This window comes from Mustela nigripes, chromosome 2, assembly GCF_022355385.1.
Source record: "Mustela nigripes isolate SB6536 chromosome 2, MUSNIG.SB6536, whole genome shotgun sequence".
Taxonomy (NCBI): domain Eukaryota; kingdom Metazoa; phylum Chordata; class Mammalia; order Carnivora; family Mustelidae; genus Mustela; species Mustela nigripes.
The window spans coordinates 153581186-153604697 of NC_081558.1; the positions used below are offsets into that span (position 1 = coordinate 153581186).

At 48.4% G+C, this 23512-nt stretch overlaps 1 protein-coding gene across 2 annotated transcripts in view; it reads right to left on the minus strand.

The window, feature by feature from the left end:
* Positions 1-1963: 1963 nt before the first annotated feature.
* The window catches only part of NR1I2 (nuclear receptor subfamily 1 group I member 2), a 25388-nt gene continuing 3839 nt past the window's right edge, over positions 1964-23512 (minus strand). The window contains exons 2-9 of one of the 2 annotated variants that reach the window (XM_059391874.1): positions 11300-11447; positions 9979-10112; positions 8404-8591; positions 7214-7488; positions 5716-5858; positions 5428-5544; positions 4971-5076; positions 1964-3633 (exon numbers count right to left, since the gene is read on the minus strand). In XM_059391874.1, coding sequence (XP_059247857.1) covers positions 3489-3633; positions 4971-5076; positions 5428-5544; positions 5716-5858; positions 7214-7488; positions 8404-8591; positions 9979-10112; positions 11300-11394 — 1203 coding nt within the window. In that variant the 5' untranslated portion in view covers positions 11395-11447 and the 3' untranslated portion in view covers positions 1964-3488. Of the gene's footprint in view, positions 3634-4970; positions 5077-5427; positions 5545-5715; positions 5859-7213; positions 7489-8403; positions 8592-9978; positions 10113-11228; positions 11448-23512 lie in introns of both variants that reach the window. The other variant, XM_059391875.1, reaches the window with a different exon arrangement.

The window sequence follows — 23512 nt, forward strand, 5'->3', positions numbered from 1 at the left end:
ATGTCCTTGAAAGGGACAAATTTTTAAAACGTGTATAAGCTGCTGTCTTTGATTACTGTGTTCATGGTTTGGTGTAGCTGTATTTTCTTTTAACTTTCATCCCATCAGTAATGGTCTTTGGGAGTATTTGTAAAATATATGAACACCACAAACCGTGGGGCTGTACCTCCAGGTAACCAACACATGTTGTGTTTGCATCTGCTCATTTCCAATACTGGATGATGTATGTAAACATGTTATGTCTCTTAGTGCAAAAAGAAACATCATTTTTTTTAGGGCTGGCTCACTCTTGTCAGGCCTAATCTAAAGGCTAGATATGAAGTCATGTGACTGCTGCTTCAATAAAAACGAATTTATATTGGATAAAGTCTGCTCCTCTGTTTATTTGCTTATTTTATTTATTGTGGTGGTGGGGTTAGCTAATACTTGAAAAATAGTTAAACATGTTTACCAGTTGCAGAGGGTAGGGGGAAAGGAGGGAAAAATGCAAAAATAAAGATGGCACTTGTAGGATGATGGGCCTCCCGATGGCTTTGATGTGTTTGTTTGGGATTCACTACTCTTCTATTTCCTGCCCTATTTGAGTTGGAATTGAGAACGATACCCTTTTAATTTAAAAGCCTGAAAGACTGCCCTCCAAACAGTACCGACCAACCTTTCGGGTCACAATTCAGGAGAACCGTGGTAGTGGATGCCACTTCATAGGTGTTCTAGAAAGAGTAGTGAGGAAAGGGAGGGGTCAGGTTGCAGAGCTCTTCATGGAGAAGTTTGTGAAAGGAAGTGACCCAAAGTGATGATTCAGCCTCCTGTTTCTCAGGTATAACATATTCTTCCGCTCACCAGCACTGTGGGCATGTTAAGGGAATGTGTCCAGAGGAAATGGAAGCTGCTGTGTAACACAGCATGGGGCCTACGAGTTGTCAAACTGGGAAGGGACGGTCAACCAAATGTCTGTTTCTACTTATAGCCTCTTCTCCAGAAAGGAGAGGCCACCCCAGCCTTCCCACAAGAAAACTTGTTGATGTCAGTGCTTTAATTGAATCCTTAATGTCTGGGCCAGGTAGAGATTAGCTGCTGAGTACCTCTGGCTAATGAGGGGGCCAGAAGGCAAGCAGTACTTTCTTAAAAGAGCTTTTCTCCTACCTTTGGAGATGGACTTCATCCTCACCTGAGACAAGACCTAGAAAATGAACAGCAGCCACAGGGATGCCTAGAAACTGACACTTAGTTCTGTGTTCAAAGGCTCAGGAAAGGGAGTAATGGAGCCATCCAAATGTTTGAGAGGAGCAAAGTGGAGTCTGGCTCCTAGCCCTGTAAGGTCAAGATCTGCAAAGCTACTGAAGTATCCGTGTGAGCAGTTTGATGTATCTCACCTTGAATCTTACCTACACTTAGACTACAATAATTTTTATAAGATACATAAATCCTACGTACATATCAATCCAGCTACCCAGGTATTTTTTAAATCAATACTACGATACGGGAGCTTACATCCCATCTTAATTTTGCCTTACTGTAGCCTATATTTAATAGCCATTTCGGGCTCTTGAATGAATAGCTCAAAATTATTTCACTCAAAATTATTTCAATGGGGAAGAGGCAAGGCATATGATTTATGAATACAGTGGGATAAAGTTTATATTTCCCAAGGAGTGTAATTAGACAAAATTCCTGGGAACAAATTCATCTGTATTCATTGTATTGGGAGAGAGGAGCTCTTTTTCCCTTCAGTTTCTTTTCTAAAAATGCGTGTGTTCTATATCCTTAATGCAGAACAGGCTGGAAAATCTGAGGAGATGGCAAGGAATATGTTTGTTTGCTTTGATTTATAGTGTCGGCAATCTCTCACGTTCTCAGCGTTTGGCCTTCTTCTTGTAAAATGGTAAAAGCTAATCAAGTGTCTGTTCCTTAAAATTCAGTTAACTTGTAGCTTCAGTTGCCTCAAAACATTAGACATTTAAAATTAATCCAAATACTACAGTTTTAATTCTGGTACATAAGCACACCAACACATATACTATATTGCAGGGTGTATCATCTTTACATGGATCTTTATATGGAATAATTTTATGAGCAAACCAAGTTAAATCATTTTTGTTTTCATACCAACAGCCTTCAGATGTGCAAAGGGCAGTAGTAAAACAAGTAGTGAAGAAATAGATATGTATGTTATGAAATAATATTTCTATTTTCCCACCCCCACAGAAGACCAAAAAAAAAGTTTAAATCTCTAGCCACAAATTAATTACTTAGTCCTCTTGACTTGATTTGACACTAAACTCAGGAACATATTTGCTAAATCTTGTCCTTAGGTGCAGAATGCCTACGTAAAATTAGTCAAAACGTAATTTGCAGGAAAGGCAAAAACATGTTTACTCAAAATGGCTATAAACAAAGCAAACACTTTCATACTCTTTAGCTTTCCAAACAGATGTATAAACAGGAGCATACAGGGCGTGATAGCTAGCATGTTTATTAACATAACCTTGTTGCAGAGAGCACCCTAGTGTTCCACCTCGGGGGCAGACCCAAGCCCCAGGTCTGACGCAGAGCCAACCTACACTAAGTCACGCAATGTGCACTCAGCCAGTTAGTGCCCTTCCTCCCACGAACACTTGTTCCAGAGATCCCTCACTTGGGTCCTTAGGTGCATGCAGAACCCCACATAGCTCAGTGTTCACAGGAAGAAATTCCTCTTGCTTCTTGTGGCCCTTACCACTTCTTTGGATCAAAACTCTTGTGTTTCTGCTTTGTTAAGTTGAACTTGAAAGTCTTGGAGTTCAGGAGCTATGTCTGAGTCGGCAAATACCCCACAGAAAGCTGCATGTTGTTGGTGCTTACGAATGTGTTTGTATGGCTACAAAGACACAGAACGAGGGTCCAGAAGGAAGAAAGAATAGACCCAGCGGTCATGACAGGCCTCTAACATCTGCTGCAGGCCTTCTGGCTCCTCTCGCAGACACAGATACACCAGCTGATGAACACAGGCCTGGAAACTCACTGAGCAGGTCAGGACAGGTGGCTGCGGGCTGGGAATGAGTGCGGTGAGGGACACGGGGCTATGTAGTGAAAACATCCAAGAAGCTAATGAACCTGGCTGTGGGCACAGATTCTCAGATGGTCGAGCCCCAGGCACCCTTTCCCCTCTCCCACCATGACACTAGATGCCCAGACCACAGGGCCATCTCTAAGGGGAGGGTGCTCTTGCCTCTGGACAGGCCAGTGCACTCTCCATCGAAGTGTCTATGGCTTCCCTCTCCACAGACTGGGTTGGAGTCCAGGGAGACCCTCATCCCTTCCCTGAGGAACGCTAGGCAACACTGCCAGAGCTGTGGTTGTGGATTCCCTGGGGTGGGCACGACAAGTAGGGCATTGTCGGCTCTCAGCGGTATCCATCTGTCTGGATCCAGGAATGGTGGCTCCAAGGACAGGGCTCTGGCTCTGGCTGCACCCCCCACCACCCAAGGCTCTCCCAAGGGGGCAGCTTCTCAGCCATCTGTGATGCCAAACAGCTCCCGCATGAGGGGGCTGGCGAACGGGTGTATGTCTTGAATGCGCAGCAGCCTCTGGGTGTGCTGGGCATTGATGCTGCGGAGCTCGGTGAGAATAGCCATGATCTTCAGGAACAGGAACCTGCAGGCCAGCCAGAGGAATAATTGGGGGTGCAGCCCACCCTTGTCCCCATCCACCAACCCTGGGACTGCTTTGAAGTTGCACAAGTTTGAGGGTATTACTCTTAGAACATCTCAGGCAAGCCAAAAGACAAGGTTCAGTTGAATTCCTTGAGCTCCTCCTAGTCAGCGGATGAGAAGTGCAGAACAGACTTGGAGGGACTGAGGTGTGGACTTACACTCCTCCCTCACCCCTCATGCCTTCCATGGGAAAATCCAGGCACTGCAGGGGCCGGGCACAGAGAGCAATCTAGGGGACAACATGGCCTTGGCGCATGGCTGTGGGCCAGGACCAAGCAGCGGAGTCGTGGAGGCAGCAACTACAGGATGACCTGCCGATCCTTCCTGGATCCAGCCTGGGATCTAGCGTCTAAGAGCAGTTTCATGCCTTAGTTTTTGCGTGATGCCTCCCAGCTCCATGCAGGGGAAGACCAAGAACATCAGGATGTGGCCCAGAGGCTGAGCTCAAAATAAAGTCACAGCTGGCCAAGCAAGGACTTGGGGTTTGAAGTTCAGCCAACACACCTCGTGCAGGCCTTCACCCCTCAGGGCCTGGGCCCGTAGGACTGCTGAGAGCCAGCGCAGGGATGGAAACCCCTGTCTGGCCGAGCCCTGAGCAGCCTTCGTCCTTTGGCTGTGGCCAGCACAAACTACAGACTTTCCTACCCTGCCTGTTTGTGCTTGTTCCTGGACAGGATTGGGGAGCACTCAAAAGGTCCACCTTCTGCCACCTCCAGATCCCACCCATCTGTCTGGGGACCCTGAGGCAGTCACCCTGAGTCTCCAGCCCCTTGCAGGGGAGTGGTGGCACCCATTTCATGGGTCTGTGTTCAAGATTAAAGGGGTCAAATCATGTAAACTGCTTGGCCCCAGGGCTGGCACTTCTCAGTGCAAATTTATTTATTACTACCATCACGTTTTTTGTCATGGTTATTTTTACTACCATGCTGGTTACTGCTGGCTATTGGTAGAAGAGCCTGTAGGAGCCTCTGGGGGTACTCCCTGGTGGTTCCTATTCCTGCTGACAGGAGTGGAAAAGGGCAGACAGGAGCAACGTCCACAGCTGGGCATGGCCTCTGGCCTTTCCTCAAGTTTCTCGATTGCTGGGCTGGAACTCAGGCTCACTGGGCTGGGGGCCTTAGTGGAGGTCACAGAATAGGGCCCCAAATCCCCGGGAGTCAGAGGCTGCCCCAGGAGAAGCTCTGGTCTGCCCTCTCTGAGAGGCCCAGAACAGGTGGGGTGCCTAGAGGAGGGGGCTGCTGGAGGGAACCCCTCACACCCTCCCTGCTTGCTGCTCACCGGTGGGCAGGCTGGGGCCGGCTGCACTCGATGTAGGCCTTCAGGGCAATGGCAAATCTCTCCTGCAGCTGGTCCACCACACTGCGCTGCACCACACCTGGGCGGTCTGCGGGGGACGGGAAGACAGCGTGGTGCCAGCAAGGCCGTGGGGGCAGACAAGATGGGGCCAGCCAGAGAGTGCAAATGGCCAGCCAACCACCTTCCGGAGCCAGAGGCACCCAGGCAGGGAAGGGAGGATGGCACTCGAAGGGGACATCACCCCGCCAACCCAGGGAGAAGCTAGCCAGGGACCCCCTCCTGGCCATGCAGCAAACGGGGGCAAGCCCAGAGGCTGGGACCCTCCCTGGGGAGGGCAGGGGTGGGCTGCCACCTCCTCCTAAAGCTGAGGGAATGCAAGCAAGCCTGGGGCTGGAGGTGCTGGAGGGGAGTGGCCAAGCAGGCCAGGTGGGGTCGTCACCTGGAGAGAAAAGAGAGATGGCCTGCATCAGCACGTACTCCTCCCTATGCAGCTGCAGCTTCTTCAGCCTGTAGTGGAACTTCAGCACGGGCTCCAGGAGAAGCTGCTGGAAGCCACCTGTGGGTGGGCAAAATTCTCAGCCTTCCCTCACAGAGGGCTTGTTTGCCGGTCGACCGGTCTCTGCCCTGCAACCCCAGGACCCTTGGCCTGTCCTGATGTGGCTCCTCCCCTCCAACCACGCGCATGTTTGTCCCCCTCCGATGGGACAGGCAGGCAGCTCGCGGGCACCTGCGGGGTCTTCCAAGCAGTAGGACAGCCGACCACACTCCCAGGTTCCCGTCTCTGCGTTGAACACTGTGTTGAATCTCAGCTGGCACAGCTCAAAGGTGGCCCCCTTTAGCAGGGAGATCTGGTCCTCGATGGGCAAATCCCTAGCAGAGAGGATGGGGGGGATGTGCCAGCTTCCAGACTGGGGGCTATAGGCCAGCCCCCTCCCATATCCAGAAACGTGGCTGGGTGGGGGGGAGCGGAGGGGGCTGCAGATGCTTTCAGATAGCCTCCAATCCCTCCTCTGACAGCAGCCAAGCAGGTTGCTCCTCCCCACACCTCCCGCGGGGCTCCTGCTGCTGGGGTCTGTGCTGCCAGTGCAGCCTGCCCTCCCCTACTGTCCAGCCCATCTCCTCCAAGTCCCCCACAGCCACCGGCCCACGGTCCATGCTGCGGCTCCAGCTCCCCAGCCTCCAGTTTCTGCCTCAATTTCCCCACTTGGGATGACCGCCCCTCTGGCTTCCCCTTAGGTAAATAAACCCTGCTGGTCCTTCAAGACAGGCTGTGGAGGCACCTCCCAGAGGTCCTTCCTCTGGCGCCCAGGAGCTCCATGCCCATAGGCATATCTGCTTCCTGCTGTTTGTTATGGATTGACTGTTTCTATCCCTTCGCTCAAGGCAGCCCAGATGCTGTCAGCCCCCTCCCGGCGCTGAGGCCAGGCCAAGACACAATGGCCACCTCTGAAATTCATGTTTAGGCTGACACCACCCCCAAAATCTGCGAGTTCCCGACTCCCCACAGAGGAGCATTTCTACTAAGACCCCAGAAGGAACGACATTTAGGCTGGCTGTTGAGGGGCCCCCTGCCTGTCTTTGGTCTCCTCAGAAATTTGGTCCCTTTTTTTCTGCACCAGCCCCTTTCTTTCAGATCTATAATCTCAGGAAGTCGATCTTACTCTCTTATTTCCCAGCGCTGGCTCAGGACCTGGTGGGTAGTTGGCTTTGAACTCTGCACTCTCTGCTCCCAAATCGGGCCCCTCTGGTTAACTACAACCCTGTGCAAGTTCCTTGACCTTGGTGAACCTTAGTTTTCTATTTGTTGAAGGAAGGAGATCATCATGCACACCTCCAGGGGGGGCAGTGCTCACAACCGCGCTCACAAGAAATGGCAAGTAACCTCACACCACGATGTTCCATTGCGGGTCACCGGATGTCAGTGGGGATCTGCCAAGATCCACACGTGCAGGCAGGCCTTTCTCTTACTCCCCTGATCTAATGTGCTACATCTGACTCGTGGCCACCCTCACCCCATTAAACAAGGCCTCGGTGTCACAGGGGAACAGGTGGGCTCCTACAATATAATCTGCTCTGCCTATTGATGGGAAGGGTAGGTGGAGATAAGGGAGGGTCCTTTGGCACCAACATCCCCCAAATTCAGAGGAATCTACCCTAGACCCTTTAAATCTGCTGGCCACTGCCTGCTCCTCTCCACACCCCTCCACCCCGCCGCTGTGTCCTACCTGAAGTGGGAGATGACTTTGGCAAAGTTGATGATGCCTTTGAACATGTAGGTTGACATGTCAGCCATGTGGGGCAGCAGGGAAAAGATCTCTCTCCCACTGCTATCAGGTTGGGGTTTGTAGTTCCAGACGCTGCCGTCTTCCCCCCGCAGGCGCAGAGAGACCTTCAGTGAGCACAGATCTTCCCTGATCTGGCTCCACTTGGCAGCTTCTTCCCCCGCTGGAGGCTGCAGGGATTCCGGAACCTCGTGACCACTGCTGGGCGCTTCTGGCAGCTGGGACAGGACCCGGAAGATGGAGAGAGGACAGGAGGGGCAGCATGTATTCTCCCAAACAGGTTTCTACACAGGCCACTGCTGCAGCCTGAGAGGATGCCAAGTGCAGACACACACACACACACACACACACACACACACACGTGCATGCATATATACGTGCGTGTGTGTGTGCACGCAAGTATTTGTTCCTTCTCTCTGGTCCTCTCCTGTCAAGTGGTGTACTTCCTGGATCTATCAATGTTCCCTCCCATCCCTGCCTGGTCAGAAATGGGTTTGCTCTCTGCCCAGTGGAATGTAAGGGATCTCCACCTCTGGGTGTGTTCCAAGCACCCCTGACTTAAAAAGGAGGTTGTGGGAGCCGCAGATGGAAAGGACAGACTCCAGGGGTCACTGGCTGCCAGCTCTCTGAGTGGAGCCAATCGCCTGAGATACACCTGTGAGCACAGAGCAGGAAGAGAGCACCGGGATCAGACATGGCTGACATTGCTGAGATCACAAATGTGTCTTAGATCTATAAAACCCTTTCACAAATGCCAGATCCCCAACAGGTCCTGGGCCTGTCCTCAGAAAGCCCTGAGGGTCAACCACCCTAGAGCAGCTCAGCTTCCAAAACTCTGTTTCTGGCTCAGGCCCACTTACTACCTGCTGTGGAAGGAGAGAACAAAGATTCTCTCTCTGAGCACATGTCAGAATCACCTAGGTGTTCCCTGTCAAAACACCAATCACTGGGCCCCACCGTCAGCGTTTCTGATTTGGCAGGTCTTGGGTAAGCTGAGAACTGGTATTTCTAACCATTTCCTGGGGCGCCCACTGATGCGCAGGCGGGGGCCACTCTTTGAGAACCCTTGGGAATGAGACTGGGGTTTTGAGGAGCTAGGATAATGTCTGAGCCAACTGGAGAGAGCCTCATACCCGGAAGTCCTTGAAATTGGAGAAGGTGGTGTCGAAGGTTTTCATCTGAGCATCCATCAGTTCTCTGATCATTGTCTGCTGCTCCTGAGTCAGCCCCTTGGCTCCCAGGGTCTGAGTGCCCATCCGTTCTCTCTTTTTCCTCTTGATCAGAGCCCGCCTCTGCTCCACAGCCGCATCGGACATGATCACTGAGGGGATAACCAGGGGCAGGCTCAGGCACCTACAGGAGCTTGGCTGCACTTGGTGAGCCTCCATGCAGCAGGAGGACTAGGGCTGGTGGAAAAAACCCACCCTGTCCTAGATGGTGGGCTCCCCTGGAGAAACACTGGGTTAAGGGCTGAGAGTGATGTGCAGCTGGTAAACCGCCCGAGGCAGTGGGTTTGTGACAACTTTGTGGAATATTGGGAAGAGCTCGGGCTTCAGAATTGAAAGATGCTGGGTTTTAGTGACAGCTTTGCCACTCGCTAGCGGTGACCGTGAACAAGCACCTTAACCCCTCCAGGCTTCAATGTCCTTCTTCATGATCTGGAGCAACAGTGCTCCCCTCACGAGGCTGCCACAATGAGACATGGCATGCGAAGTGCCAGCAGATTTCCTGGCACATAAGTGGTCAGTCAGTAGTCTTCTTTGGTGGATTAGACAACAAACCAGACTCCTCAGAGTTCCCCCAAGGCATCTGGGTCTCCAAGACCCTAGGGAGCTAAGGCTGCTGCTCAGCACGAAATATTGGTGACCATTCCAGCCATTTCCTACATAGGTTGGAGCCTTAGGGCCTTCCATGGATTTCTGGAGCTTATGCGTGCAGAGCAAAGAGGTGGGCGTCGGTGCAAGCAACGGTGGGGACAGCCACAGGAGGGCCTGACTCTCAGCTGGCCTGCAGGAGATGCCCCTGTCCACAGGCCCAGGGAACTCGTCCCCTGAAAGAGGCTGCCAACTCTGGGATCAGTGGAGACATACGCACTGGAAGCTTCCAGCCTTTTCCCTACCAGCCTCAATCTCAGAGTGAGCTGGGAGCACAATTATACACCCAAGATTTACAGGTAGAATGATAGCATCCTATGCCACCTGTCTGACTCCTCTGGAATTCCTCCAAACACCAGGTTTGGGAGGCTGATGGGTACTAGCTGCTGGAAGGGTGGGGGTCATATCACACCATGTGCCTCTGGCTTCCTTCTCCCCAGTTCCCCTGGCCCAATTTGGCTAAAACACCATGTGGACGATTATGAAAGCGACGAAAAGAATCGTGCAGGGGCACCTGAGGGGTTAAAGGAGCACGAGATGCCCACCACACCTCCCGGAGCAGAGAATAAAGACGCACTTTCTCTGTCAAGTCCTTGTAGGATGGGCCTGGGGTGGTGGTGTGGGCAGGTGGCCCACGAGCTCGCCTCCCTTGGCCTGCCTGTTGTACACAGGTCTCAGGCATGCGCACACCCATGGTGCGAGTCTGCACACGTGCGCGTACACGTCACCACGCTTCCGCTTCCGTCCAGCCGGGGCCCGAGGCACACCTGGCCCAGGCTCACGATGCGCATGCGCCCCAGCCCGCGCCCGCCCAGGGCCCTTCCCGCTGCTCACTCTCCTTCTTCATCCCGCTCTCCAGGCACTTGCGGAGCCGGCAGGCCTGGCACTGACGCCGGGTCTTCCGGGTGATTTCGCAGGTGCCCTTCCGGAAGGGGCACCTCAGCCGGGTGTTGCGTTTCATGGCTCTCCTATGAGAGAACAGAGAGTGAAAGGCCGGTTCGAGGACACCGGGGCTTCCTGTGCCCGGGTGTGGTGGGGAGTTGGGGGGCGGGGGGTGTTCCAAGCTACACGTCTCTCTGGACCCTGTTGTACTCCACACGACCCGGAGTGTGGCTGCCGACATGGTTGCTTTGGGACCTGCACTAGACCAACGGAGCCCCACGGGACTGGAGAACCTCGTAGCTCCAGCCCCAAAGCCGGGGCTTCTTGACTAGGGAGACGTCCAAGCTGCCGCAGCGCCTCCCGGGAGGGCCTGCTGTGGGTTCTGGCCCCCCACCCACCGCCTGCTGACTGGCAGCCCATCTTAGAGATTGCGGGATGGGTCCTGGCTCTAGGGTCCATTTCTGGGCACATGTTCAGCTGCCAGGAACTCTGCAGACAGCCAGCTGGCTGTCCTGGGAGCTTCTGAGGGTCCCAAGTGGGCCCCTAGGTGGGAGCTGCTCCCACCTCCTTGGCCCTCCTGGTGGGCAGACTGCCAACTCCTCACACATTCTTTCTCTGCTTCCCTCCTTTCTTGGCCGGCTTCTCTTCCTTTTGATCTGAGAGCCTCGCAGGGGGGCTTTGGTCTTTACTCTTTCTTCATTTGGACAATGTGAACCGTTCTGTGTAGGCCTGTCTTGCTATGAACTGATACTTTGCAGTCCTTAAGTTTTCGACCTCCCTGTTTGCCTGTTTCTAGATGAGACTGTTTTGTCCTATTCTTTTATTTTATGCCATTCTTTGCTTAACAAACACTCCCTGAAGTTGATTTGAGCACTAGAGTTTTGGCTTTTTGGATTCTTTCCTCTTTTATGAACTGATTTTCCATTTTATTCAACACATGGAGAAACAAAAGGGTTATCTTAGTGGAAGGGGCCCTTTCCCGAGTAAGATAGAAAGATGGAAGAGGAAGTCCTCTGAGATATTCATGAATCTCCTGAAAAAATAGAAGGCGTTTGAACTGGCAACTGCCCCATACTCTGAAGCTGGGATAGGTCAGGCTGAGACTCTAAAGCAGTTCCCAGTGGGCTAATGGCAGAGCCCCAGTTAGATGTGACCCAGTGTGTTGGGGTGGCAGGTGGGTAAGGGCTGGCAGGTAACTCTACCTGAAAAAGCCCTTGCATCCTTCACATGTCATGACATTGAAGTGGTAACCAGTCGCCTTATCCCCACATACACGGCAGATTTGGCGACCCTCATCTCCTTCATCTGCACTGACAGCAGGCTTCGCAGGTGCTGAATCTGCCTCTTCGTAGGACACAAGGTCAGCATGGTTCCAGCTTTCTCCAGGTCTCACCTCCAGGTTTGCTTCTAGGCCTCTTGGGCTAGAAGTGAAAAAAAAAAAAACACAGGAAATGAAGGGGCCGGGCAGAGATGTGCTGACACAGTCCTCCCTGTGTGCTGCTCCCACATGGTTCTGCAGACCCAAGAGCTGAACCACAGGAGAACTGGGGGTGGGATTAGTACTCAGTATCAGGAAAGATGTCATGGTGGCGGTGTGTATGCAGTAACAGGGCCCTGTAGGAAAGCATGTGAACAGGAATATGGTGAGAGAAGGGTAAGAGGAAGAAATGAGAAGGAGAAAGAAAAGGTTGCCCGGGTGAGGTCACAGAAGCAATTCCTGAATGGACTTGGATTAGGAGCCCATAACCTGCTCAGAGGCCCAAGGGACAGGCCACTTGTTAGAGATGCTTCTGGGACTAGGGAGACAGCCTCTCAGGCATGAGGTGGCCCAAGCTCCCAGAGAAAGTTGAAAAGGCAGGACAGAAAGGCAGTTTTCAGCTAAGTAATCAAGCAAATGGGGAGAAAGAGAGGAGACGGGCTCTCAGAATGCAGGAAGACAATGGCCAGCATCCCAGTCAAGCGGGGGCATAAGTGAGTAATCAAAGAACTTGTACCCGTTAGTAGACTTGTGTTTGAGATGCTTGCCCCAGGGAATGTTCACCTGAGAGTGTGTCCGAATTCTATACTTGGAGTGAGCACAGAGGAGGATGAGCAGAGATGGGAGTTGTCTTATTCATGATGCTTCCCAAAGCCTCTCTGGGCACTGATTGCCTAGGGCCACCACACCACAGATGATGTTGCCTTTTCTTAACCCCAAATAAAACTTTTAGTAACATTTCAACATGAAAGTTTCTCTTTCCAGCAGCAAAATAGATGAAAGGAAACATTTCACCTGTAAAAATGAATTAGAAATTAATCTGTCCCACAATCCTGCTTCCAGAAAACTGTATATAAAATGGGCTGATAAAAAAAAAAAAAAAAAAAAAAAAGGGCTGATGGGAAACTTGAACTGAACAGGTGTGGGGGGAAATCCCTCCTGATTTTTCAAATCATGATCCTGACCTCATATGGGCTTGCAGACAAAATGTATATCGAGAGTCCTCCCCAAAACCTGAAGCTAATGATTTGATTTAAGGAGATCTTGGGTGGGCAGTGCTCCCAGGCACCCACAGAAGCAGACACACTCTTCTCTAGGGAAATCACTTTCCACTGAGGTGCAAAGAATCACACAAATGATTTTCAAGAAATATGAGCAAAACCTCACAAATCAGGAATCAAACACTAAGGTGGCACCATGAGCAAGAGCAGCAAAAACAACTTACAGTGGGCACCTGGGCACCTATACAGTGGTATAGGCCTCTGCCTTCAGCTCGGGTCATGATCCCGGGGTCCTAGGATCGAGCCCCACATTGAGCCCCACATCGGGCTCTCTGCTCAGCAGGAAGCCTGCTTTCCCCTCTCTCTCTGCCTGCCTCTCTGTCTACTTGTGATCTCTGTCTGTCAAATCAATAAAATCTTAAAAAAAAACAAAAAACAAAAAAACAACTTACAGCAGAATTAGATGTGCAAAGAATTGTCTGCCAAGGGACAAAGGGAGGAGACATTTACTTATTGCACTGTGTCTGACTGATACAACTCTGTAATGAGGAGGTATTAGGATTATTATTATTTTTTTAATTTTCTATTTTTTATAAACCTATATTTTTATCCCCAGGGGTACAGGTCTGTGAATCACCAGGTATTAGGATTATTGCCAGAGTCTCATGTCATAGCATTTGTGTAACTTTTACTTTGTTTTACCTAAGTTGACTGTCACACAGATCTGGTACATTCTGTGGTTCATTCTCTCATATATGAAGCCCCAGCTAGAGAACCCATGACAGCTTTGCTCCGAAGTCTGTCCCAGCAAACCACACCTCCTGGGGTCCACATCTTATTGCAGTCCTCTCACAGGAGGAATCTGGGATGGCCTGTGTCTCGCTTTGACCAATAGAATTGTGGGGAAATGTCACTGTGCCGGTTGTGGGCCAAAGCTGCAAGATGGCCTGGTAGCTTCTGCTTCTGCCCTTTGGGGGAGCCCTAACCTACCGTGTGAGAAAAGTTTAGCTCTGCTGCTGAGGTGACACCCAAGGGGACCATGCAGAGAGACCATGTGCAGAGGGAAAGCCCTCATATGACAAGATGAGAGAGGTCCATCTGCCCTCGCCTTCCAGCACTCCCCACCAAGCTCCAGACAAGTGACCAAACCCTCGTGGACATACCAGCCCAGCTACGCATCCGGCTGATGCCACAGAGCAGGCTGAGCTCTGTCAACACAGAATGATGGGAGAAAATAAAATGGTGGCTGGCTTCACCCAGCAAGTTTTGGGGAGGTTTGTTATATGGCAAGAGATAATGGAAACAGAACCCCTAGAGTTCTGTTAGAAATAGATTGGACCTGGGGGTGCTGGGTGATGCCTACAGTTCTGACCCTGCTTCCCCCTTACAACAGTCCTTCCAGCACGGTGCCCTGTGGACAGAGAAATGACAGTGCCTGGGTGACTGGTATGTGCCAGCCACATCTCTTGTTCATGTGAATTTAATCAGACTAATTAAACATGCAGTGTTGACTGAATCCAGCTGGGCTTGCTCTAAGGGTTGCACCTGTTCCTCACCCGGCTCGGTAATCTGAGCATGCTGGAGAACTTGCACACTACAGGGAGGACAGGGTTGAACTTGGGGAGAAAGAAAGGAAGGAGAATGGTGCATCCCAGGGTGATAGCGGAGAGAAATTCTAAAGGAAACGCAGAGTTCAGTTTCTGCTATGGAAGGAGGAAGGATCCCCAAGTGCGGCTGGGGGAGGACTCTGGGATGCCCAGGAGCTGGGGAAGGATTTCAGAGGCAGGTGTGGAGGATGAAAACTGCATGGCCACTGGGTTGGCTTTGACAGTGGACAACGGTGGCCACTGGAGGCCCACACTGACAGCCCTGCAGAACACCTGAGTGTTGCTGGTTGAGCAGCTTCAGGCTCCAAAATGAGGCCAAATGAGACCCTGTCCGCAGACCTGGCATCTGCCAGTCAAGGGGGATTGAGCTGTGAGAGGCAGCACACTAGGTTTCAGTGTTCCCAGGACCCCAACAGTATGGGGTAGATGGCTAATCATGATGGAAAACCAAGAAAACCAGAGAAGTGTGTGAATATTCACACTCCTCACCAGCAGAAGGAATGTGTGAAAAGGTGGTGCTGGGGAGAGAGTCTACTTTGGGGGAGAGGGAGGGGTGGGAAGCCATCCACTAGTGACCCTTGGAGCGAGATATTGAGAGACTGTGTGAACACAGTGAGCCATGCTGCACATATACCCAGACTGGACACCGGGTATAGATGTGGGAAGCGCCTATCTTTTTGTTTTTAGGGAAGAAGGAAATGCCCAGTAGAAGGCCCACGATGTTGCCTGTTGGGTTGCCAAGTGTAACAGAGATGTCTGGAGGTGGAGGAGAAAATTCTCACCAGAGCAGGAAGAGGAAATTGCTAGAAGGGGGGAGATCAGGAGAGAAGCCCTCACCTGGGTGCCGAGGTAGATTTGGGAAAGAGACAGCCCTAGAGAAGTGAGAGTGGGGGAGACTCAAGGGCAGAGAAAAGGAATTTCAGGGACCTGTGTGACCAGTGGCCCAGGTAGCGAGGTGGGGGGCAGCATGAAGACCCGAAGAGGGTAGAGTAAATGGCCAAAAGGGAGACCCCGATGATGGGTGTTTTCCATAAGGCAGCAGGAGAGAAGAGAGACTTTGGTCAATACTGGGGCCAGGAAAGAATCCCAGAGAGAAAGCCGGACATGATCATCTTGGAGCCCCAAGACAGAAAGAGCAGACTGGCCGAACCAAAAAGCATCGTGGCAGTTGCCAAAGCAGGACATCCACTGAGTTCTGAGTGCCATGGTTCAGGGTGCCCCAACAGGCACCCACAGAGCATGGCGCTCATCAGAGCATCCCTTATAGAATATGGGCATCCTGCACTTTGCTCGGTGATTGTCCGGAGTCATCTTATGAGACACAGGTACTCTCCTCTTCAGCTATTCCCAGGTTCCCTTCCTGGCCAGTGAGCAGAACCACCCCCACAGACTCTGCCCAGCTAGTGTGGGAAAAATTTCGTCAAGTTCTCGACCCAGTCAGTGGGCAAGTAGACTTGCCAGGAGTCAGATTATGTGAGGTCTGAGGCTTGTACAACTGGAGGGGTCTTCTTCAAGAAAAAGAACGCACATTGCAAATACGGAATTAGGTACCAAAGAGAAGATGTATTTGTGAGAAAGACTGAGAAACGAAATCACAATAAATTACAACTATTAATATTGTCCTTTGTGGGAAACAGAATAATGGTCCCCAAAGATTCGCATCCTAATCCCTAAAACATGGAAATGTGTTTCCTTATATGGAAAAAGAGTCTTTACAGATGTGATTGAGGAAACAGACCTCAAAAATCAGAGAAACTTTCCTGGGTCTGGTCAGAGAAAGAGACGTGATCATGGAAGAGTGGTCAGATGCTACGTTGCTGGCTTTGAAGATGGAGAAAGAGGCTGTGAACTTAGGAATCCAGGCAGGCTCTAGACGCTGGAAAAGGTGATAAACAGACTCTCCCCTAGACCTTCCAGAAGGCACCAGCTTGGTAACATTTGGGTTTCACCCCAGTAATATTGACTTTGGACCCCTGACATCTAGAACTCTAAGATAATAAATTTTGTATTAAGCCACCAAGTTTGTGGTAATACTGCAGCAGCAATAGAAAACAAGTAATTCCCCTCATAAAGCAATGATATTGTAATGTCATTTTTTAAAAAAAAGATTTTATTTGTTTATTTGACAGACAGAGATCACAAGTAGACAGAGAGGCAGGCAGAGAGAGAGAGAGAGAGAGAGGAGGAAGCAGGCTCCCTGCTGAGCAGAGAGCCCGATGCGGGACTCGATCCCAGGACCCTGAGATCATGACCTGAGCCGAAGGCAGCGGCTTAACCCACTGAGACACCCAAGAACCCATGTAATGTCATTTTTTATATAAAAAAGTTTATATGGGAACTTTATATATAAAGTTTTTTCTCTGGTATCATTGACCAAAATTTGCTTTTTATTATGATGATGGGAATATTTTTATCTTCACATGTAGCTGAGGATTGTTGTCAAACATAAGAAAGCCTCTATCAAGTTTCTTTCGTGTAAGACTTCATATTTGGAAGAATTTTCCATGGTCTAATTCTTGGCTCCACACATTTCAAACTTCACTCCCCTTCTTTAGCTTCTGCTGGGCACCTGCAACAGTGGCGGACAAGCAGCAGAGCGGGACATTCCTGGGACCCATTGCTATGTTGGGTGGTTAGCAGTAACTCAACCCCACACGCAAGTAACTGCCACTATATGAATATGCCCAAACTAAATGTACCCCCAACTCAATCTCCAATGAGCCCATGGCCACTCCATCAACACCTGGCTTCAGGGAAAATAGGACAGTGGTGTAGAAACCGTCTAAAAACAACCATGCTTAAATATCTTACTTATGAAAATGTTATAAAAGGATTCAACTGTGGGAGGGAGCCCATGTACAGAAGGGGCCCAGAGCCCCAAGCTTCATTGTCTAAAATCAATCTCTGATCTGTTTCCGTTGTCCCTGTCAACAAAGGGACACAACCTGCTGGAGTCTCCAGGAGAGATCACATCTCAGACTGGCTGACAGAGCCTTCACTGCTCAGTCTCCTCTGTGGGGCAGACTGATGCCCCCCAAATATGAAGTCTTACACGAAAGACGGATGCCAGTGTCAGGCCCAAGCGCCTGGACAAACGTGCCAAAAGGAAGCCCTCAGAGAAGCCCTCAGAGAATCCCTTTCCTGGGATCTGGCTGTCCCCCCCCACTCCCCCCCACCCCCTGCTTCTCTGCCTCACTGTTAACTCTTTAATCTTCTTCAGTGACAAGGACGAAGTCTTCTTTTTCTGTCCCACTCTGAAGGGGAAAGAGTGGGCTTTGGCTAAGACAGAAGGGGTCGGCAGCAAGGTGGGAGTTACAGGGAAATCTGGGGTTTTGAAAGGAGACCCATCAAATAACTTTTTTTTAAAGCAGAGAGATCAAGGAATGCTTTTAATAGGAAAAAACATTACTGCCTCCCCAGGCCCCTCACATCAGAAGAAGACAGGATGTGTCAGATAAAATGCCAACATTTTATCTGAGACAATTACATGAGAAGAAATGTTGTGGCAGACAAGTATTCACAGCCTCCCCTCTGTCCTTGTAAAGGAGACACAAATTCGCCCAACCTGACCTCACAGGACGAGGGTGCTAAGGAGGGCTGCCCCCACCCACGGCCACCCTCAGAAGGGTTCCTGGTGGGACCAGGTTCTGGGGCCCTGTGAGGGATGTTTGTGACTGCTCTCTCCCAGGGAGATCCACCAACCAAAGGATCCACCAACCCACTGAGATCCTTTCCTAGTGACACGGAATGTCAGATATACAGACAGAGCCAACTCAAAGGGCCGATCGCTGAGCTTCTCCGTAGGGAGCCACCATTTCAAAGGGTGTCAAAACATTGCTGGAATAACTGAGAAACAAAATAAACCATAAATTGTTTCCTTTCCTACACTCCTGGACAGTGTAGACGAGTCTCTATGGAGTGACTGGGGCACTCATGCATGTCACACTGGGTCACTCCAGCCAGCCACCGGAGATAAGACTCTGACAACCCTGAGCACCCTGTGAAAACTGGCAGACAGAACCAGAGACAGAATCATGTGTGGTGTAGGGCTGTTTGAGGGGAATGAGTAGACTATTTTATTTTCTAAACACTTAAACATGCCTTCTAAGAAGTAGTCTGGCTTGGAAAATGGCACAGAATAAATTACTCGTCTTGATCATGAAGGACACGATATACGTTTTGCATTAAAAAAAGTATCACTTGCCAATAAATATATGAAAAGATGCTCAGTGTCACTGATCACTAGGGAAATGCCATGAGACCTCCCTCTACACCCACTGGGGGTGCTGCTGTCACAGAAATGGAAAATAACAAGTGCTGAAGAGGATGTGGGGAATTCAAACCCGCTTGCGCTGCTGCTAGGAACACAAAATAGCGCAGCTGGTCTGGGAAACAGGGCGGTGGGTCTTTTTTGAAGAAAAAATAAAAAACAGACCATATGATCCAGAATTCAACTTTCTGGATTGAAAGCAGGGCCTCAAAGTGGTATTTGCATACCCATGTTCACAGCAATGTTATTTACAACAGCCAAAAGGGGGAAGCAACCAAAATGGCCACAAACAGATGAATGGGAGACACGTGTTATGCAGTATTATCAGCCTGGACAAGGAAGGAATTCTGGCACAGGCTACGACACCAATGAACCTTGAGGACATTGTGCTAGTCAAAGAAGTCCGTCGCAGAAGGACGAGTACTGTATGATTTCAGTGTAGGAGGTACCTAAATGAGTTTAACTAAAGCAGTTACACTCATAGAAATACAAAGTCGAGTGGTGGCAATGTACAGTTATTAGAGTTAATAACACAGTGTTGCTAACATGGTTAATTAGCTAATAATACAGCATTATTTATTTGAAAGTAGCTTGGAGTGGGAATTAAGCATTCTTCACACATACAAGCACACAGAGTTAACTGTGTCTACTGTGTGGGGTGATGGATGAGTTAATTATTTGGACGTTGGTAATCATTCTAAAATATATGTCTACCAAATCATCACATTGTACATTTTTTTTAGGTTTTATTTATTGATTTGAGAGAGAGAGAAAGACAGAGGGAGAGGGAGAAGCAGGCTTCCTGCTGAGTGGAGAGCCCAATGTGGGGCTCGATCCCAGGACCCCGAGATCATGACCTGAGCCGAAGGCAGACACTTAACCAACTGAGCCACCCAGGTGCCCCACATTTTACATTTTAAATATATATGATTATATTTGCAATTATTCCTCGATAAAGTTTAAAAAGTAGGAGAATGTTTGCCAGGGCCTGGGGCAAGAGAGGAATAAGGAGTTACTGTTTAATGGGTAGAGTTTCAGTTTTACAAGAGGAAAAAGACCTGGAGATCAGTTTCACAATAGTCTAAATATACTTAATGTTACTGAACCCTACACTTAAAGATGGCTAAGATGGTAAATGCTATATTATGTGTTTTTTACTATAATTAAAAAAAAATACCATCACTTGTCACTAAATAAATGTTAATCAGATATTTAAAGAACATTAAAAGGGAAGCCAATATATTTGACTGAAGTGTGTGGCCAGATACCTCAGTCCTGCCTTCCCTGGGAGGCCCTAATGCCCACAGTTAAGGCGGCCCCGGGAGCCAAGCAGGGCTTCGAGGAAGCAGAAGGCAGGAGGCAGAGACAAAGCCGAAGGAAAATAGTTGAAGAACCAGAGAACAGAAGGAACAGCAGTAGATCAAAGCACTACAGTAAGGAATAAAAAGATAACCAGGTCACAATCAAGCAAGCTGCCCTGGAGTTGATGATCGTTAGCTTTCGAACCACACCTCGGAACCTCGGTGACAGTTAAGATCTCTGTCTGCTTCAGAATCTGCATGGGGTGAAGTAACCCAGAGCACATATTTAGAATCTAAGTTCAGGGATTCTCCAACGTTAACGTGCAAACAGATCACCTGGGGAGCTTGTTAAACGCACCTTCCAACCCCTGGGTCTGGCGGTGGGTTTCAGATGTTGCCAGCGCTGCTGGTCTGATTTGAGTAGCAAGGACCTAAGAAAGCCAACTAACCCAGATGGAAAATGGGCTGTACACAACGGAGAAGATGACCGAGAGGCAGGTAGAGGGTATGGCAATTCAAACATTTTTAGGGTTCAAGAAGTTAGAGGAAGTAATGAAACACACATGCAAGATAACTGGTATCGTAAACTGTTGTTGAAAGTCGAAATGCGTTTCGGGGTGAGATAACTCCTTCCCAAGAAAAGGGGTGTGGGGAGGAGATGAATATATATTTAATCTTCAAATGAGTCAAATCAAAAGGCTTTGAAGCCAGGTCACCATGATTACGGGGAGGCAAGAGTGGGCAACTTGGAGTTGAAGCGGCAAGGACTCTAAGTGGCGGGGAAAATGATAGAAAACTTGTGATTTTAGGGATAGAAACTATTGGAAGCAGTAGGATTATAATATACTTACGTTTTATATGTAATATGTCTTATGTGTGTAGTTATATGTATGTATGTACATGCATCATAAGCATATACAATCAGAAATGTATGTGTATACGCATGTGTGTATGTGTGTGGATATATGTCAGAACTGACCAGAGGGTAAAGAGGGAAAATAAGCAGCTGAAGGGAAGTTACATAAGTTTTGGGTTTCTGGGGTGCCTGGGTGGCTCAGTCAGTTAGGTGTCTGCCCTCAGCCTGAGTCAGGATCCTGGGTTCCTGGAATAGAGTCCCACTCAGTGGGAAGCCTGCTTCTCCCTCTCCCTTTGCCTGCTTGTGCTCTCTCTCTGTCAAATTTAAAAAAAAAGAATTGAATTTCTAAGAAGTTGACAGTGAAGCTTGCAAACTATTGGTTTTGTTCAATGAAGGGAGAAGGTTGGCAGGTTTTAACTCCTATGATACAGGTTTTACTATTTACTAAGTGTTGCCAAATCATCATCTCCTGCAGGGGCACCTGTGAGGTCAGCGGAGAAGGGCCTCTCTGTGGTTGAGCAGGGCCAGACAAGTCTTATTATCCCCTTTACGACTGAAGCCACTGGGGTTGTGTGTCCAAGGTCACAAAGGCAACAAGTGATAGAACTTTTCCCTTGATTCTAATTCTTCCTATAGGGCCAATGGATACGCTATGTACAGTGTAAGTTTTGTTTTTGTTTTTGTTTTTGTTTTTTTTGCATCTTTTGTCACAAAAGACAGCGATAAAATGAGATCATATATTTAAAGTTTTTTTTTTCTTTTAATGGATCAAATACTGTGAACAAAAGTGTCCCCCACTCCTTGGCCCTGGCATGGGACAGGCACCCAGAGGAAACTCAGAGAGGAAATGTTACATTGCATAAATTCAAGTGAGAAGTCTGTTGCTATCTTCAGGTGGCCATGCAGTTTGGCCTTTGTGCATCTGGGATGCAGTCATCAGACCCAAGGGGTCAAAAAAATTTGTTCCTAGACATAGATCAGGGTTGAAAGCTGGTATCAGCCCAAGTTAAAAGTACACCCCGTACCATCTTCCAATATTTAACAGAGCACAATGACCTCTGAGTCAACTGCCTGTCTCTTCTATGTGTTTGCAGTGTTCCTACTGCATAGCGTTTCAGAATGTGACTAGAATTCATCCAGACCCAGAAGAGTTGTTTCTGACATTACATGAGGAATTTGGATGTATCTCTTTATCTTAATTTTCATTTGGATATTGTTATTTCAGTGTTTCACAGAAGTTCAGGGGATACGGCAGGTGGATGAACAGGTGTTGGATGGCAGGGAACTCTTCCCAGTCCCCTGAAAATCCTGACACTTAGAAGGCTCCTGTATGCAAGAAGAGTCCCCTCACACTCCTATGTCAAAGAGTCCTGCAGAGAAGTCTCCAGGAAATAGGAGTTCATAGTATGAAATAATAATGAATTAAAATCAGAAACACTGGGGGAACTGGGTGGCTCAGTCAGTTAAGCGTCTGGCTCTTGGTTCTGGCTCAGGTCATGATCTCATGGGTTGTGGGATCGAGTCCTGCATCTGACTCTGTGCAGAATCTGCTTTTCCCTCTCCCTCTGCTCCTCCCCAGCTCATTTTCTCTCTCCTCTTTTCTCTCAAATAATTAAAATCTTCAAAACAAAAATCAGTGATAAAGAATACCTAGACATCAAAGGATTTGTGAATGGTGTCCCTAGAATTGTGCAGTGCACAACTCCTACAACTGTATGCATCAGCCCTGAGATTCTCCTCAGTCTTAATTATTACTCTGCATTGTGCTGGAAGGCCAAGAAAAGGCAGTAAGAGAAAAAAATATTTTTCTCTGTGTAAAGATGAGGAAGGCAAGAACAAAACTCTTTTATATATATAATATAGTTGTCTACCAGGAAGTTCCAACAGAATCAATTGATAGTTTTACAAGTATTAAGAGAATTAAGTAAAATGACCAGACAAAATATCAAAACACAAAATAGATTTTTGGGGCATCTGGGTGGCTCAGTCACTTAAATGTCTGATTTTTGGTTTTGGCTCAGGTCATGATCTCAGGGTCATGAGATCGAGCCCCACGTTGTGCTCAGTGATGAGTCTGCTTGAGTTTCTCTTTCCATCTCCCTCTGCCCCTTCCCCCCAACTCTCTCCCTAAAATAAATAAATAAATATTTTAAAAAAAATAACACCAAACACAAAATAGATTTTGTATATGTCAGTAAAAAAATCAATTAGAAACAGTAAAGCTATAATAGAAATTGACTCTATAATATTTCCTATGATAGAATAGGAAATGCATTTTTTTTTAAAAAAGTAGTAGCAGACATGTAAAAATGAGAATTTAGTACACAATAGAGGGAATGTTCAAATGACTAGGGAGAGGGCAAACTTAATTTGGAATATATAACTAAAAGCCTATTTTTTTTAGGTGATAAAGTTAGTTATTTAAAGAAAGTATGCTAATACTTTATTATCATCATAATCTTAGGAGGTTGAGAAGGCTTCCCTACATAAGCCCCAAAAAACAAAATCCATAAAGGAGAAAATTAATAAATTCAACTAACTCAAAATAATAACAGCAATAACAATAACAGTAAATACTTCTGTTGACTAAAAAACATGATGTAAACAAAGTTAAATAACAAGTCACAGACTTAGCAGGAATATTTATTATATGTATATCAAAGGATTAGCACCAAGAATAAATATTAGAATCCTACAAGTAAGTAGAAGAAAATAACCCCATATAAAATGAGCTAAGAATATGAATGGGCAATTAAGAAGAGGAAATACAGGGGCGCCTGGGTGGCTCAGTCGGTTAAAGCCTCTGCCTTCGGCTCAGGTCATGATCCCAGAGTCCTGGGATCGAGCCCCGCATTGGGCTCTCTGCTCAGCCAGGAGCCTGCTTCCTCCTCTCTCTCTGCCTGCCTCTCTGCCTACTTGTGATCTCTCTCTGCCAAATAAATAAATAAAATCTTTAAAAAAAAAAAAAAAAGAG